This window comes from Leucoraja erinacea, chromosome 5 (genome assembly GCF_028641065.1).
Source record: "Leucoraja erinacea ecotype New England chromosome 5, Leri_hhj_1, whole genome shotgun sequence".
In the NCBI taxonomy this organism is placed as follows: domain Eukaryota; kingdom Metazoa; phylum Chordata; class Chondrichthyes; order Rajiformes; family Rajidae; genus Leucoraja; species Leucoraja erinaceus.
Genome location: NC_073381.1, coordinates 86,208,718 through 86,223,283, shown reverse-complemented (window position 1 = coordinate 86,223,283; position 14,566 = coordinate 86,208,718). Strand labels below are relative to the sequence as shown.

The window sequence follows — 14,566 nt, the reverse complement described above, 5'->3', positions numbered from 1 at the left end:
TTGAATCATCCGTCTGAACTCAGAGGAATAAAGTCTGACACTACCTGTTGCCTTAGTTTAACCTCTTTTCACTGGTGTTTCTGTACTTCGCCCCCTCCAAAGCTGTTGCTTTCTCCCAAGACTTGGGCCCAGAGCCAAGCAAAATACTCCACAAAGAGTCCAACCAGAACTTAACATAATTCCAATGCAGGTTCCAGCCCTAAAACAAAGGCCAGCTTTCTACTTTCCTAACTGTAATTTCTATACTTGGTTCACTAAATCTCTCTGCTTATCCACACTTTCTAGTTTCTTTGGCATTTAGAAAATAGTTCTCAACACAGAGTGGCTGACTTCACGTTTCCTAAATTGAACTCCATTACCTCCAGGTCATGTGGTAATAACATGAAAACGGGGTCCTTTGGCCCAACTTGCCCACACCGACCAGCTTGCCCGATCTACACTAATCCCAGCTGCATGCATTTGGCCTATATCCCTCCAAACCTATCCAATCCATGTACCCGTCCAAATGTTTTTTAAACATTTTGATAGTACTTGCCTCAACTACCTTCTCCAGCAGCTCATTCCACACACCCACCACCCTTTGTGTGAAACATGTTACCCATCGGGTTGCTATTAAATCTTTCCCCCTCATCTTAAGCCAATGTCCTCTGGTTCATGACGCCCCTACTCGGGGTAAAAGACTATGTATTTATCCTATCTAATTATCTCATGATCTTATAAGATGTCTATAAGATCATCCCTCGCCCCCTGCGCTCCAAGGAATAAAGTCCTAGCCTGCTCAACCGCTCCCTTTAGCTCAGGCTCTCGAATCATGGCAACATCCTCGTAAATCTTCTCTGCACCCTCTCCAACTTAACATCTTTCCTATAACAGCGTGATCAAAACTGAATGCGTTACCCTAAATGTGGCCTCACCAATGTCATGTACAACTGCAACATGACCTCCCAACTTCAATAAATACTCTTGACTGATGAAGGCCAATGTGCCAAAAATGTTCTTGACCACTCTATCCACCAGTGACACCACTTTCAAGGAACTAGATTCCTCTGCTCCATAACACTCATCGGAACCCTGCCAACACACTTTTACATAACTATATAAACAAAAAAACAAAAAGATACCAGGCTGCAGGTGGAGGCTGCTGGCACCAGCGCCATCGGAAGTACAACACTATGCTTGTTTTGGAGGCTAGTACCCTTCAATTTTCTCTGCAGCATATAAAAGGCTTGCTCAATTGGGTTCAGATCGGGTGACTGACTTGGCCACTCAAGAATTTACCATTTTTTAGCTTTGCAAAACTCCTATGTTGATTTAGCAGTATGTTTGGGATCATTGTCTTGCTGTAGAATGAACTGCCAGCCAAATAGTTTTGAGGCATTTGTTTGAACTTGAGCAGATAGGATGTATCTATACACTTCAGATTTCATTATGGTACTACCATCGGCAGTTGTATCACCAATGAAGATAAGTGAACCAGTACCTTCAGCAGCCATACAAGTGTTTGGGGATTTTTTCTTTATTATAGAGAGAATTCTTCTGTCATCAGCAGTGGAGGTCTTCCTTGACCTGCCAGTCCCTTGCGATTAGTAAGCTCACCAGTGCTCACTTTCTTCTGAATGATGTTCCATACAATTGATTTTGGTAAGCCTAAGGTGTGGCTGATGTCTCTAACAGTTTTATTCTTGTTTCTCAATCTCATAATGGCTTCTTTGCCTTTCATTGGCACAACTTTGGTCCTCATGTTGATATTGATAACCAGCAATAAAAGTTTCTAACGGTAATGGAAAGACTTGGTGCTGAGAGCTCTCTTATACCTACATTAAGGAGGCAATTAAACACACCTGAGCAATTACAAACACCTGTGAAGCCATGTGTCCCAAACATTATAGTGCCCTGAAATGGGGGGACTATAATTATCTATAATTAGTCCTTGCCCATCTAGATGCATATGTATCCTATCTCTCAGAATGCTCTCTAATAACATTCTGACCACAGATGTTAGACACACTGGCCTGTAGTTCCCAGCCTTTTCCCGGCAGCCATCTTAAATAGAGGTACAACATTTGCCACTTTCCAGTCTTCCAGCACCTCACCCGTATTTAATGATGACTCATAAATCTCAGTCAGGGCTCCTGCAATTTCCTATCTAGCTTCCCACTGTGTCCTCGGATATTTCTGATCAGGCCTGGGAGATTTGTCTATCGTTATACACATTAGGACCTTCAGCACCTGTGACTAACTCACATAATCTATCAATGTATCTGTCTGTAAACTACTCTATTAACAATACTGCTTAGTATTGACTAAAGTTGAGGAAATGTTTTCTTAACTGTGTGACTCCTCTGGATGCTGGCATTACAACAAGTGAAGCACGAGTCTCCATATGGGGTGATAGAATATCCACTCTACCTCCCTCAACTACCATGGGACTAACGGCCAGTGAGCAACTCCTTCCTGGTGCAGACGCTAGTTGGGCCAGATGGAAATGCCTCAATCGATTGAGAACTGGTGTTGGCAGAGCCAAGGTGTCTCTAAACTAGTGGGGATATAACTCCAATGATGTCACCTGCGAATGTGGTATTGAACCACAAACAATGGAGCACCTGCTGCAATGCCCTCAACTGGAAAACCAATGTGTTCAGCTCTGGCTAATCAATATCTAATCTTGTGATGTGGACTCGATAAGAACCATACTGCTGATTAGAAAACTTGGACATACATTTGTCCGTTTATATTGTTCATAAATATAGTTGAAAAACTGAAGCATGCTCTACAGATTCTTTGATGTAGCACATCCTGCAAATCTAGACTTTAGGGATACAACGCGGAAACCGTCACTTCAGCCAACTGAGTCCATGCTGGCCATTGATCACCCCGTAAATGAGCACTATCCTACACACGAGCGACAATTTACAATTTTACCAAAGCCAATTAACCAACAAACCTGTAACGTTTTTGGTGTGTGGGAGGAAACCAGGACATCCAGAGAAAACCCACGCAGGTCACGGAGAGAACGTACAAACTCAGTCCAGACAGCACCCGTAGTCAGGATCGAATCTGGGTCTTGGCACTGTGAGACAGCAACTCTACCACTGCGCCACCACATGCCATTTTCTGGAATCCGTAAAATAACACTCCCAAACCTAGCAAGTTAATTGCTTCAAAAACAAAAGGATTTAAGCAACTTATCCTTTTAAAATTCTTTCTGGTTCTCTGAGATTAGTTCATATTCTTTGCAAGTGTTCAGTCATTCCATTTCTATTAATAGATTCTGCTTTCTTGCCCACAACAGATGTTAGACTAATAGGCTTATGATTTTTCAGTTAATCTCGCTTGCCCTTCTTAAATACTGAAGTGACATTGGCAACTTTCTGGTGATTTATTCCAAACCCCCACCTTTAGAAATGTGGGTAAAATAAATAAATAGTGAAAATAATTAGTAATTAATAGTAGTAATTTCTCAGTTAGACTGTTGTTGATGTAGGTGAATTGCAAGTGTGACAATGGCATTGGGTTTATTAATTATGTATTATTTAAATTGAGGCAATGAAGGTTGACTTTGTGATACATGGACATGGAGCCTGCACTGGATACCTGATAGTACAGCATAGGAATGGACCCTTTGGCCCTCAGGTTTTGTGTCGAACATGATGCCTGGCTGAACCAATCTCATCTGCCTGTACATGATCCATGTCCCTCTATTCCTTGCACTTCACATGCCTATCCAAAAGCCTCTGAAACAGCACTATCGTATCAGCCTCCACCACCACCCCTGGCAGTCCATTCCAGGCCCCCACCAGAAAAAGACGCCTCACACATCTCCATTAAACTTTCCCACTCTCACCTTATAGATATGCTCTCTAGTGTTGGGCATTTCCGTCCTGGGGAAAAATATTCTGACTGTCTACCCTATCTATGCCTCTCATAATTTGATATACTACCCAAAAGGCACACAATCCATTGTTTTGTTAGATGATAGCATAAACGGTATTCTGTAATCCATTGTATGGCCACTCTGTTTTGACCAGTTTCTCCATCTCAGTGCCTATATCGAGCAAAATGTGTCTATCTCAATTACTTTTTGCAGTCTCTCGTTACAACTATTTAATAAATATAGCCCCACCTGCCTGCGTTTGCCCCATATCCCTCTAAACCTGTCCTATACAAATACATGTCTAATTGTTTCTTAAACCTTGCGATAGTACCTGCCTCGACTACCTCCTCCGGCAGCTGGTCCATACATCCGCCACCCTTTGTGTGTAAAAGCTACCCACTCAGATTCCTATTAAATCTTTTCCCTTTCTCCTTAAACTATATCCTCCAGTTTTCGATTCCCCTAGGCTGGGCAAGAGACACTGTGTGTTTACCCGATCTATTCCTCTCATGATTTTATACACCTTTAAGATCAGTCTTCATCCTCTTGCACTCCAAGAAATAGAGTCCCAGCGTGCTCAACCTCTCCATATAGCTTAGACCCTCGAGTCCTGGCAACATCATCATAAAAGTCGAGGATATTGTTGAGTGTAGTTTTTTTTTCCCAGTCACTGATGTAGCTGCAATCCAACTCAATAGCTGTGTGCAAGCACCCTTCCAACATGAAACCTTCAGATGTACATTGGAGCACTGGCTTAATTACTTGGTGATCCAGATGGTGATTGGAAGATCCCTAAATGATTGCTTCCTTACCCTCTTTCATCCTCGAAAGATTGGTCTGGTAATTATCTCGGCAAAATATTTCAACTGGGTCTTTTATCATTTCTGCAACTCAATTTATCATAATTTGCTCGATTGAACAATTATTCTTGGAACAGTGGCATAGCTGGTAGAACCACTGCCTCGCAGCACCAGAGACCCAAGCTCTATCCTCACTTCGGTTGTTGTCTGTGTGGCGTCTGTCAACATGGCTCACCGAGTCTGTGCCGACCAGTGATCCCCGCACACTAACACTACCCTACACACACGAGGGACAATTGACAATTTTACCAAACTAATTATGTCAATTTACCAAGCCAAACCTGTAACGTCTTTGGAGTGTGGGAGGAAACCGAAGCTCCCGGAGAAAACCCATGTAGGTCAAGGGGAGAACATACAAACTCGCATACAGACAGCCCCCACGGATTGAACCCGGGTCTCTGGGCGGCTGTGCCACCCATAAATGTGGCAGCAGCTTTCTGTGATTTTAATTTTTGGCTGCGCAATGATATTTCATAATCACACGCGCCACATTAGTATCTCTCAACATTGGGCAAGAGGTAGAACATGTTATTCCATAACATTCTGTCAGTTGTGATATTTGTTGCAAAGGATAACATGATGACATTTACACTGTCAACGTGGGAATGGGATGTTCTGCTTGTGATCTAGACACTGATACTCCATCCTTTTTATTTCAGCTATCAAATACTATCGGCGGGCCATGCAGCTTGTACCTGACATTGAATTCAAGATCAACTATACCCATTCGCCTGAAAGTGATGGAAGTAGCAAAGTTTAGTACGTATACATTTAGTGATCATTCTTCTCCGTATGGTGCATAGAGTATAGGAAGGAACTGCAGATGCTTGTTTTCACTGAAGATAGACACAAAAAGCTGGACTAACTCAGTAGGTCAGGCAGCAACTCTGGACAAAAGGTTTCAGTGGCGTTTCGGTCAAGACCCTTTTTTGTCTCAACCCGGAACGTCACCTATTAGGTCATAAGTGATGGAAGAAGAATTAGGCCATTTGGCCCATCAAGTCTACTCCGCCATTCAATCATGGCTGATCTATCTCTCCCTTTCTAACCCCATTCTCCTGCCTTCTCCCCATAACCCCTGACACCCGTACTAATCAAGAATCTATCTATCTGCCTTAAAAAATATCCATTGATGGCCTCCACAACATTCTGTAGCAAAGAATTCCACAGATTCACCACCCTCTGACTTAAGAAATTCCTCAACTCCTTCCTAAAGGAACATCCTTTAATTCTGAGGCTATGACCTCTAGTCCTAGACTCTCCCACTAGTGGAAACAGCCTCTCCACGTCCACTCTGTCCAAGCCTTTCACTATTTGGTATGTTTCAGTGACCCCTCAGTACCCCTCACTCTTCTAAACTCCAGTAAGTACAAGCTCAGTGCCGTTAAACGCTCATCATGGCTTAACGCAAACATCCCTGGGACCATTCTTGTAAACCTCCTCTGGATCCTCTCCAGGGCCAGCACATCCTTCCTCATGGGGGCAGATATGGTGCCCAATATTATTTTTAATTTTCTCGAGAGATTCTGCCTGAGCCGCTGAGTTACTCCAGCTTTTTGTGTCCAGTTGCTAAATGCAATTAACTTTTCATTGCATACATGATTAAATGAAAGGTTTCCAGGTGTCAATGCAAGCAATAAAAATGAAGCCAGGTAATAATTTAACATAAAGCACCTTCCTGAGGTGTATGATGTTAAAGATGTTATAATCCTGTTTCTCACAGTAATTTTTCATTATTTTCTACCTTAACATTTATTTTTATTTAAAAAATATTACATTTCATGTCCAAATGAATACTTTTTTCCCCCAAAGAATAGTTGTGGGTAAATGCATGTGAATCATAGCACCATTGTTGTAAGTGTTTAAAGTACTGAATATCTGCCATTTAATTATCATTGATGAGGAAGTTTAACTTACCTATAAATTGGTTTCTTGGTTTTTGGTTTGGTCTTTGTAAACATTGCAATAATAGCATTAAAACGGACAATGCTGAAAACATTCGACTGGTCAGGCAGCTTCTGTGGAAAGAGAAATGGTTAATGTTGTGTGCTGTTAACTCTTTGCCAGAACTGGGGATATCCATTTGCATACCTTTCATTCAATTGTTCTTTGTACCTCTTCGTATCTCTAGTTTTTCCCTCCCCTGACTCTCAGTTTGAAGAAGAGTCCTGAAACATCACCTATTCCTTTTCTCCAGAGATGCTGCCTGACCTGCTGAGTTACTTCAGCATTTTGTGTCTGAGAGAGAATACAAGTAAGGTCTCTGTGTAATGTGTTGGTTCCTGGAGAGACCCAGCAGTTTAGTCCGTAGAGACAGAATAAGAGTAATTAGATCAAAGTAATGACAGACAGAAGGTAACACAAAATGTTGGAGTAACTCAGCGGGTGAGGCAGTACCTGTGGAGAGAAGGAATGGGTGATGTTTTCAAGTTTGAGACCTTTCTTCAGACAAGCAGATATGGCCAGTTGTGTTACAGGAGGAAAGAGAGAATATGATTTTCATTTCTTCTAATAAACTAAATGAATATTTGATTTTTACGAGTTTCTTACCCATGCAATTTTCAGTTTACTTTACTGTCACGTGTACTGAGGTACAGTGAAAAGCTATTGTTGCATGCTCACCAGTCAGCGGAAAGAAAATACATGATAATAATTGAGTCATCCACAGTGTACAGATACATAATAAGGGAATAACGTTTAATGCAACGTTAAGCCAGTAAAGTCCGATCAAAGATAGTCTGAGGGTCCCCGATGAGATAGATAGTATTTCAGGACTGCTCTCTGGTTGCGATAGGATGGTTCAGTTGACTGATAACAGTTGGGTAGAAACGGTCCCTGAATCTGGAGGTGTGCGTTTTCACACTGCTATGCCTTTTGCACGAAGGGAGGAGAGGGAGTGGACAAGGAGCAACTTGTCCTTAATGCTGGCCTTGCCGAAGCAGCGTGAGGTATAAATGGAGTCAATGGAAGGGAGGTTGGTTTGTTTGATGGTCTGGGCTGCGTCCACAATTTGCTGCAATTTGTTGTGGTCTTGGATGGAGCTGTTCCCAAACCATGCTGTGATGCATCCCGATAAAATGCTTTTCTAAGGCGCATCTGTAGAAGTTGGTGAGAGTTATTGGAGCCATGCCGAACTTCTTAGGGAGTAGAGGCGTTGGTGTGCTTTCTTGGTCATTGCTTCAATATGGGTGGTCTAATTTTGACCAATTACTCCTGAGAACTATCACGTGTCACACAAGAGAGCAATGCTTAGATAAGAGTGGAAAGTTACAAAGCTGCATATTTAAGATCAAGGAACAAGAGTCGGCCATCTGGCCGTTCAAGCTTGTGTCCCATCTAAAAAGATCGTAATCAATCATATGGTAGATAAAAATGCTGGAGAAACTCAGCGGGTGCGGCAGCATCTATGGAGCGAAAGAAATAGGCAACGTTTCGGGCCGAAACCCTTCTTCAGACCAATCATTGGCCTCAACTGTCTTTTTCTGCTGTTAACACACAAAAGGGAATGTTAAGATTGTGGTATTTTCTGATCATTTCCAATAACATTTTCTCATCTTTTATGGCATCATGTGTTTGTTGATGGTGTCTGAAGCAGCCACTCTGGTTTACAATGTGAAATTAAGGTAAACTAGCTTCTATCTATTTATGTGTCAATGGTCTAAAACAATCTCACCAGTAGGTGGTGCTGTTAACCATATTGTAGAGAAGGAATGGGTGACGTTTCAGTCTAGACCCTTCGGACCATATTATATTGCCAGTTGACGTCTTATATCCAATTGAGAAATGCATGTTCACAAGTGCAGTACTCAACCCTACCATAAGGTGGAAGCAGAGCATTTAATTTGTTTCTCTTCCTCCTTGCCTGATGTTTTGCCTCCCCTTTTTCCTAATTTATACATAAAGTATCATTTTGCAGCTTTATAGATCTTCGGTTAGCTGAATTTGTAGTATTGTGTACATTTCTGGTCACCCCGTTACAAGAAGGCTGTAAAGGGAAGCTTACTAAAGGGTGCAGAAAGGGTTTTCCAGAATAGATTAGAGAGTGTTAGCTATGAAGAGAGGTTGGACAAACTTGAATTGTTGGAAGGCCGAGGGGAGATGTGGTAGAAATGTATAAAATTATGATAGGCATAGATAGGGTAGGCAATCAGAACCCTTTTTCCAAGATGAAAATGTCAAAGATGAGAGGGCATAGCTTTAAGGTGAGCAGGCATGCATTTTAAGGGAATGTGCTGGGCAAATGTTCTTTACACAGAGTGGTGGGAGCCTGGAACGCACTGCCAGCAGTAGTGGTAACAAGTCAATTTCAATTTTGGCACTTCAGAGGCTTTTAGATAGGCACATGAATATGCAGAGAATGGAGGTACATGGATCACAAGCAGGAAGAGGAGATTAGTTTAACTTGGCATGTGAACTGTTGAAGGCCGATTTCTGTCCTATATTGTTCTATGTAAGGTTATGCCCTCTTCTTGATTCTCTTCCAACTGGAATTATTTTATTTACCTTTTTCCAATCAGATTACTTTATCATTTTATATACCATGATTAAATAAACCCTCAAACTTGGGTTTCTTCTGAAGTACATGCCAGGTTTATGCAGTATTGCCACTATATCATTTGGTGAATCTGCATTGTGCTCTGTCCAAGAGTTTGCAACCCAGCAGTACGAATATTCCTTTCCTTTTTCTCCAGAGATGCTGCCTGATCCGCCAAGTTACTCCAGCATTTGTGTCTAAGCCTTTCACGCAATTGATTACAGATTAAAAACAACGTCTTGCTAAAATGCTAATTTAATGTTAAATATATTTTACAGCAAGGAAGATAAGGGGAAGACCAATGAAGTAACTGATCTATTGCCGTACTTTCAACAGCAGCTCAGCTTACAGGACTCACTGCACAAACTTTGTCAACCAGAGTTTGGAGTGAACCAAACACACATATCAGGTACACCTCCTTCTTGCCACCTTCTGCAGTAGATTCCTTTGAGTGAATTGCCTATGAAAAATCAGAGTATACTTACAATGTAATTCATTTCCAATCGGAGAGTATGTGGAGCACTACATGAGTAGTAGGCCAGAAGCAACGTTTCAACATGCATGTGAAGTATATTCTTGTGTATTTATAAAAAATGTCCCACTTTGTCACTAATGATTTAAGAGTACTCAAGCAAAGGCACCAGATAGATGAGATGTGGGCAGCATCGTGGCGCAGTGGTACGGTTGTTGCCTTACAGTGCCAGAGACCTGGGTTTGATCCTGACTGTGGGAGCTTGTCTGTACGGGATTTGCACATTCTCCCCGTGACCTGCAAGGGTTTTCTCCGGGTGATCCGGTTTCCTCCCGCACTCCAAAGATATACAGGTTTGTAAGCTAATTCGTAAATTGTCCCTAGTCTGTAGGACAGTGTTAGTGTGCGGGGATCGCTGGTCGGCGCAGACTCAGTGTGCTGAAGGGCCTGTTTCCATGCTGTATCTCTAAACTAAACAAAAATGAATGTATACCGAGAATGTCCTACTTTATTGCTAATGATTTGAGTACTCTAGAAAAGGCACCAGATATGATTCGAAGAGCATAACAATTTTACAACCTGCTTTCATTTTAGCTGATCTGAACAATGATGGAAATACTCACCATTTTCATTTAGCAGAGAGAAAAGAAGTGAATATCTTAGATCAATAATATTGTAATGTGTTCTGATGAAAGGTCATCAATCTGAAATATTAACTCCACATGCACTGCATCATCTACTGGGTCTTTCCAACATTTTTATGCAATATTTACTTGTGGATTTTCCATTTTTGGGAGAGTCCAGGACCAGAACCCTTTAACCTCAGAATAAAAGGACGTGCCTTTAGAATCGAGATGAGGAGGAATTCCTTTATTCACAGGGTGGTGAATCTGTGGAATCCATTGCCACAGATGGCTGTGGAGGTCGTTAATGGATATTTTTAACATGGAGATTGATAGATTCATGATTAGTAAGGGCATCCAAAGTTGTGGGGAGAAGGCAGAAGAATGGGGTTGAGAGGGAAAGATAGATCAGCCATGATTGAATGGCGGAGTAGATTTGATGGGCTGAATGGTTTAATTTGCTCCTAGAACTTATGAACTTCACATTACCATGATTTGCACTCTATGGTTTTCCATTTGTCATGTTTTATTTCTAAACCAGAGAAATATTCCAGCAAAAGTCAACTGTAGCTTGTTTATGCACTGTCATTTTTGTTTTTGTGCTTGCTGAACATTAACAAATCAAATAATACAATTGTCTTTTGGCTAATACATTTAAAGTTTGAATGTTGCATATTAAATTATGGATACGAGTTGTTAATTCATTGAATTACTTTTTTAAACTGCCAAATGGGTTGATTTTTATTCCATCGAAAGATGTGCATAAATTCAGGCAGATCTGTAGACTGAATCATTTTTTTGCTAATTTTAAAGATGTTGTGAAAAATTAGTTTTAACAGTGTGATAGGTATCAGCTCATGGTACACAATTAATTGGGACAGTCCAGTAGGAGTTGGTATTCCAATACAGTCCTATATACTTTTCTGAAAAAGAATGTGCATGCATGATGCTTCGAGTCAAGACCCTTTTTTTAGTCTGAATAAGGGTCCCGACCTGAAACATCACCTATCCATGTTTTTCAGAGATGCTGTCTGACCCGCTGAGTTATTCCAGCACAGTGTCTTTTTTGTAAAACAGCATTTGCAGTATACTCCTGGAGCAGCATGTGGCGCAGTGGTAAAGTTGTTGCATTCATATTTCCCCCCGCACTCCATAGACGTGCAGGTTTGTAAGTGAATTGGCTTCAGTAAAGATTGTAAATTGTCTCTCGTGTGTAGGATAGCGCTAGTGTATAGGGATCACTGGACAGCGTGGACTCGGTGAGCCAAAGGGCCCTCCCATTCAGTAGTTTTTCAACATGTTACAACAGGATAATGCAAGTACGGCTACCTGATCTCGTTTAACAAATGTTTACAGTAAGTTTTCAAATGATCAGCTTTGTTTTATGCTCCTCGGCAGATAGCTCTTCTGTATGGAGAAAATTGAGTTCAAATGTCAATTGATACAGATTTCAAACCAGTTAATTAATAAGAAAGAACAAATAATGTCGCAATGTCAACTTGTGAGTTTACTTTTTCAATAGAGAAGTACCCAGTAGCACTTAAATTCTTTCTCACTTTAGGCCGAACTGTAATTTTTCATTCTGACATCCCTGCACCATAGAAAGGGAACCACGCCTCTCTCTGGGGTAATCATGAAAGAGAATATTCTTCTTTATGATGACAATCTAACATCAAATGATCATTGTAGTTCTCCTAAAATATGGTGCGGGTTTTTTATCTTGTCAGTTCCAGATCCCCATCATTCTTTGGCTGAAAAAATATTCCTTAACTCTAAACGTTCCACAAATTATCAGAAATATATATCCATAGTTTTTTTGCTTCTCTTTTTAAATGGAAATATTCACCATATCAAGACTCTGCATAATTTTACACACTGTGATTAAATGTACCTACAGCCATCTCTTCCTAAGAAGGAAATTCAATCTTTCAATCAAAATGTTGCAATTTTACCAAGCCAATTATCCTACAAACCTAAGGTAGACACAAAATGCTGGAGCAACTCACCAGGGCAAGCAGCATCTTTGGAGAGAAAGAATGGGTGACGTTTCGGAACAAGACCCTTCAGACTGATGTCTGGAGTGGACGGGACAGGGCTAGAATGTAGTCGGAGACAGTAAAACTGGTGGGAGAACTGGGAAGGGGGAGGGGATGGAGAGAGTGGGAAAGCAAGGGCTATTTGAGGTTAGAGAAGTCAATGTTCATACCGCTGGAGTGTAAGCTACCCAAGCGAAATATGAGGTTCTGTTCCTCCAATTTGCGCTGGGCCTCACTCTGACAATGGAGGAGGCCCAGGACAGAAAGGTCAGATTGGGAATGGGAGGGGGAGTTAAAATGCTGACGAACCGGGAGATCAGGTAGGTTAAGGCGGACTGAGCGGAGGTGTTCAGTGAAACGATCGCCGAGCCTGCATTTAGTCTCGCCGATGTACAGGAGTTGACACCTGGAACAGCGGATACAGTAGATGAGGTTGGAGGAGGTGCAAGTGAACCTCTGCCTCACCTGGAAAAACTGTTGGGGTCCTTGGATGGAGTGAAGGGGGGAGGTAAAGGGACAGGTGTTGCATCTCCTACAGTTGCAGGGGAAAGTACCTGGGGAGGGGGTGGTTTGGATGGGAAGGGACTAGTTGACCAAGGAGTTGCGGAGGGAACGGTCTATGGAAAGCAGAAAATTGTGGTGATGGGAAGATGTAGCCAGTAGTGAGATCCCATTGGAGGTGGCGAAAATGTTGCAGGATTTTATGCTGTACGCGACAGCTGATGGGGTGGAAGGTGAGGACAAGGGGGACTCTGTCCTTGTTATGAACAAGGGGAGGAGAAGCAAGAGCGGAGCTGTGGGATATCGGGGAGACCCTATCTGCCTCATCCACCACCCCTGGCAGTGAGTTCCAGGCCCCCATCACCCTTTGTGTTTAAAAAATACTTGCACCGCACGTCTTCTTTAAACTTTGCTTCCTTTAAATCTTGCCTCCTTTTAAACTAATGTGAACCTGCATGCATCTTGGAAGAGTTAAAAGCAAGTTGTTATTTACTCCCAAGTTGCAAGAAAAGGTAAAGAAGTCAGGTGACCGCTGCTTTGATTTTCCCCCAGCGAACTGTGTTGTTTTCAACAGTAGCAATGGATGACTTCAGTTGAAGAATAAAGATGACTTCAAAGGAAAGCTTTCTTCTGTTCACCTCAGTAATTGATAATTTTAATAAATAATATTAAATATTAAAAATGCAGAAAGAAAGACCAAGACTTTTGTCGTAGAATTCACATTGACCTTTTAAACTGCCCTTAACCTTCTTTGTCCTTAGTGCATTGCGACATTATTGTTTAGAGTTTTTGTCATAATTCAAACATAACTTTACAGATAGGAACCTGATATTCTCAGTAATAGGAGATTTAGAAGTACCGACTGCTCAGATTAATGTGATAACATCATTGTTTACTTTATCAACATTGGACTTGGAATTATTTAGAAAACTTGACTAACCTGAATTTCATGACGACATTTAGATCCTTGACAAGATTACCTTGACAGGTTCAATCAAGCGTGTGGTGTGACTGGCTATATAGAATAACAACTGGTGCCATCTTCTGCTATAGTTTTGGCTAGATAACATTTTTGAGAGAGCCTCCACTATGAGCAAACAATCAGTAGTGGTATTTAACTGGAAAAGGCTATGTAGTTCCCTTGCTATGTTTTGCAAGAGCATGTTGAAACCATAGGAAATGTACTTTGGAACCTTTTATCACAGGTTTTGATTTGACTCATGGTTCCAGTAAAAAGATACAGCTCGTCTTTGTGCCTTGCTTTGTTCTCAGGTCATCATTACCCACAAGAAATGCTGAATAGTTGTTGCTGTAACGGAAGCATTTATGGATTAACAGAGGCAGTCCGGTCTCCCAGCTTGCAATAATGCTCGGAGTTGGTGCTTTGAAAGTGGCATACTTTCCTGTCTGGTCTCTTTCACTGTGCCCATCCTACTCCAGAAATATACCTTAAACTAGACCTTTACACCCATCAAATAACACTGCCTATCCCTGTCTACTACCAATTTCATTTTTAAATACCTCAACTATGCTTCCCAGATTTCAAACTTTCACCATAGTTGATTTTTTTAAATGGTGTATTATGAACATTCATTGACTGAAAGGATCTCCTTCCTACCAACTTGATATTCTTAGTTTAGAGATACAGCAGGGAAACAGGCTCTTC

At 41.5% G+C, this 14,566-nt stretch overlaps 1 protein-coding gene across 4 annotated transcripts in view; it reads left to right on the top strand.

The window, feature by feature from the left end:
• Positions 1–14,566, top strand: part of fbxo9 (F-box protein 9) — a 63,157-nt gene that overhangs the window by 25,669 nt on the left and 22,922 nt on the right. For all 4 annotated transcript variants that reach the window (XM_055636169.1, XM_055636170.1, XM_055636168.1 and 1 more), the window contains exons 5-6: positions 5,394–5,493; positions 9,547–9,677. In XM_055636169.1, the coding sequence (XP_055492144.1) occupies positions 5,394–5,493; positions 9,547–9,677 (231 nt within the window). The remainder of the gene's footprint in view (positions 1–5,393; positions 5,494–9,546; positions 9,678–14,566) is intronic.